General features: G+C 47.9%; 1 protein-coding gene across 1 annotated transcript; it reads left to right on the forward strand.

The window, feature by feature from the left end:
* The first annotated feature begins 988 nt into the window (after window positions 1-988).
* Window positions 989-3,685, forward strand: LOC143008579 (arylsulfatase I). Its single transcript, XM_076160400.1, has 3 exons — window positions 989-1,253; window positions 1,958-2,290; window positions 2,404-3,685. Exons 1-3 carry the CDS (start codon window positions 997-999, stop codon window positions 3,488-3,490), a joined length of 1,677 nt encoding a protein of 558 aa, XP_076016515.1. The 5' UTR covers window positions 989-996; the 3' UTR covers window positions 3,491-3,685.
* Window positions 3,686-4,072: the final 387 nt, after the last annotated feature.

Raw genomic sequence — 4,072 nt, forward strand, 5'->3', positions numbered from 1 at the left:
GGGGCTACATTACAGCCTTTAATTTAAAAACACTGACTGTTATTAGTGTAATGTCTCTGCTGTATGTGCAGCACTCTGTTTACAATATTTCCCATTCAGCCTTTACTGGAAATGACTGATCAGCATGCAGTTACTCTTGTACAGCATAATTATTTAGATGTATCTAAACTGATCAATACTGTCTGTGGCGTAAACGATGAAGACAGATGTTTGTATTGACACGTTGTTCTTTTGAAAGCCTCTGTAATGCAGAATGAGAATAGCCTTCTAAATGAGGGGGGATCGATTTTCCTCTGCTCGTCTGCACCAGAAACAAGTGTGTGAGTGCCTGTGTGTGTGTGTGTTTGACGTAGCTTTGCTTATGGTGTTTATGGCTGTAGGTTGACCAAGGTAACGAAGAGAGGCTTTCATATTACTTATTATTTTCAGCCTCAGTGTCTGTCTATACTGTCTGCATACTACCTGGCTGTGTGCCCATTTGTGTGTGTGTGTGTGTTTTCAGTTGCCCAGTCCTTTCCACCCATCATATGAAGAGGTAGAGGAATGTAACATGGTGCTGCTACGAGGAAGATTCACTCTCTTGCTCTCCCTCTGTCACACATCACACACACACACACACACACACACACACACACACACACACACACACACACACACACACACACACACACACACACACACACTACAAACTTCTTGCCAATCTCCTGAGACAGCAGTTTTTCTCCACCCACTGCTGCTGGCACCGGATCAGCACCGTCTCACTCAGCTCAGAATGATCCTCAGAAGCAGACCACCACTCAAACTTAATGGACAGGTAAGATTTCTGGATTTGCTTCTCAGACATAAATCTGCGCAGATAGCGCAGCAGCAGTCCGCCCGCTCCAGAGTCGCCGGCTGTGCAGGATAAGCAGGGCAGCAAATAAGCAGGATTCTGCTCACGATAGCTACAAAGTGGTGGAGATGAAGGGAGGCGTCTGCTCTGCGCTGCTACAGGCGATGGTGGCGACCTTGCTGAGTGGCCTGGGCTGCATGAGTGAAGCTCAGGAGGATGAAGCTCTGGGCTCAGACGGGCCCAGACCCCCACATCTTATCTTCATCATGGTGGATGACCAGGGCTATGCGGACATTGGGTACCATGGTTCTGACATTCACACCCCGGTGTTGGACCAGTTGGCAGCAGAGGGGGTCAAACTGGAAAATTATTATGTCCAACCCATCTGCTCACCATCTCGCAGTCAGCTAATGACCGGGCGGTGAGTGACTCTTCTCACAATCTCATTACTACATGATACTGTATGTGTTCACACTGGGAAACCTGTGAACCTCTACTGAACCTGATCTCATTACTACAATACAAATTGCAGATTATAACATCTATAATGATGTTGAGACAACTTCCAGTACATGTAAAGGTCAAAAAAGGAATAAGAGATGCCATATGTAGATAATGTAGTGACTGGAACAAAATGTTCTCATAGTCTGATTTTTGGATAAAAAGTATTTTCCAAGTGTATAATTACAGAAATAAAATCCCTTTTTTAAACTTCAAAATAAAAGTTGATGGATTAGCATCATGATAATGGCCACAAAAACAAAAACAAATCTTATTATAGTATCACCGTGTAGTCTACTGGAGATGTCAACCACAGCTTTTCATTAAAACAGTATCAAAACTAATCAAAAGCCACTTCTTCTTTTGTGTGATGATGCATGATGATGTCTGTTTTCACCACAAAACTGTGTACCAAACATTAAATATCATCAAATACAAATTCAAGCTTTCTGATAGAAATCTTGACAACAAAAAATGATTTATACCCCTTCATCACAGCAACTCTATGAAAGTAGTAAAATAAGTGTGTGTTTTTTAATCTAAGATCTCAGTCTCAGATTTCATTCAGACGCTGTGTTTTCCTCTCATCTCTTATCACACTCTCCCTATATTTTGGTGTGTCAGCTACCAAATTCACACTGGCCTCCAGCATTCCATCATCCGGCCACGCCAGCCCCTCTGCCTGCCCCCTGACGCTCCCACCCTACCGGAGCGCCTGGTTGAAGCTGGATATGCCACGCACATGGTGGGTAAATGGCACCTGGGCTTCTGCAGGCCGGGCTGCCTGCCCACTGGCCGCGGCTTCCAGAGTTTCCTGGGCACTCTGACTGGCAGCGGAGACCATTTCACCTATCAGAGCTGCGATGGGGCTGAAGCCTGTGGATTTGACCTGCATGATGGAGACAAACCTGCCTGGGAGATGACTGGAAACTACTCCACTCTGCTCTACATTGACAGGTGAGTATTCTCCAGAACAGCGCCACCAACAGGTTTTTGCAATGAACTCTTTTTATATCACAGCAAGTCGGACAGATGTGTCAAAATCTCCCCTGTTCCTTCATTTCAACCAGAGTGAAGAAGATCCTGAGGAGCCACGACCCCAATACTCCTCTCTTCCTCTACCTGTCCCTTCAGGCTGTCCACACCCCCCTGCAGGTGCCTGACCATTTTCTGCACCTGTATGATTCCATGGAAAACCGTCTGAGGCGCAACTATGCAGCCATGCTAAGCTGCCTGGACAGAGGTGTTGGAGAAGTTGTCCAGGAGTTGCATTCTACCGGCTTATATCAAAACTCTGTAGTTATCTATTCATCTGATAATGGTGGGCAGCCACTTTCTGGGGGGAGCAACTGGCCTCTGAGAGGTGGTAAGGGGACCTACTGGGAAGGGGGTGTGCGAGCTGTGGGCTTTGTCCATAGTCCACTCTTGAAGAGGAAAGGTGTGATCAGCCGGGCACTGATCCATATTTCAGACTGGTATCCCACATTACTGAGGTTGGCCGGGGCTGTGCAGTCCAGTCCTGACCTAGATGGTCATGACGTGTGGGGAGCCATCAGCGAGGACCTAACCTGTCCTCGTACTGAGATCCTGTTTAACATCGACCCGGTGTTCAGGAGGCCTGATGAGCCACATGGCAGGGCTCTGGTGTTGAACGGCTTTGGAATCTGGGACACGGCGGTAAGGTCAGCAATAAGAGCTGGAGACTGGAAGCTCCTGACAGGCAACGTGGGTGACGGGGACTGGATACCACCACAGGCTCTGCCGGGTGGCCCAGAGAGGTGGCTGGGCCTAGAGAAGCAGCGAAGAGAGAGAAGGAAGTCAGTGTGGCTGTTTAATGTCACCTCTGACCCCTATGAGAGGTCAGACCTTGCAGAGGCACGTCCAGAGGTGGTGAAACATCTGCTGACTAGGCTGGCCGAATACAACCAGACAGCTGTGGTGGCCAGGAATCCACCAGATGACCCCATGGCTGACCCTGAGCTCCATGGTGGGGTGTGGAGCCCCTGGCTTGGCCTGGAGGGGCATGAGGGGGAAAGTGAGGAGGAAGAAAGCAGGAAAGAAAGGAAGACAAAGCTGAAACACTGCAAGGTATGCAAAATAAAAGCCCTGTTCAAGAAGGTGGGTTCACGTCTGCAGAGGAACACCTTCTTCTTCTAGATGTCTTCCAACAAGATTGATTGAACCAGCGAGAAGCAAGCAGAGAGATAAAGGGAGAGGCAGACAAATAACGCTAATGCAAAGTGGCAGACAAACAAGCAGGTCAGACAGACAGGACGGATCCACAATCAAACAAGGACGCTGACAAAGAGGCAGTCTGGACAAACAGAGATGTGTGCAAATTGCTGAGCAGGCTGAGTCACTCGCCATCCTGTGGCCAAGCTGCAGGGTAATTTTAGAAACACTACTGGACTGTAAGGAGAATCATCTGTATGTGTGTGTGTGTGTCACTGTCGGTGCATATGACTGTATTCACGTGTTTCTTTTGATTAACACAAAGAGAAAGAACACGTGCAAGGCCTGCAGAGATGTGTGTGGGAAGAGGGAGAGAGATACAGAGGGTGACATCTCCGTGTCTCATCCCCTAATCATCTGAGCGTAACCTTTCAGGACAACCCAAAGAAATCCTCAGGGGTTTGCTTTTGTCAAATGTCACCTTGTTGTTTACTTCTCAGGGGTTATACACATGTAGACTCTGCAGGCCTTCAAACGACCTATGACCCCTAACACCACGTCCAGTCC

The sequence above is a fragment of the Genypterus blacodes genome, unplaced genomic scaffold, assembly GCF_046128005.1.
Source record: "Genypterus blacodes isolate CSIRO-AG114 ecotype Tasmania unplaced genomic scaffold, CSIRO-AGI_Gbla_v1 ptg000105l_1, whole genome shotgun sequence".
Lineage (NCBI taxonomy): Eukaryota > Metazoa > Chordata > Actinopteri > Ophidiiformes > Ophidiidae > Genypterus > Genypterus blacodes.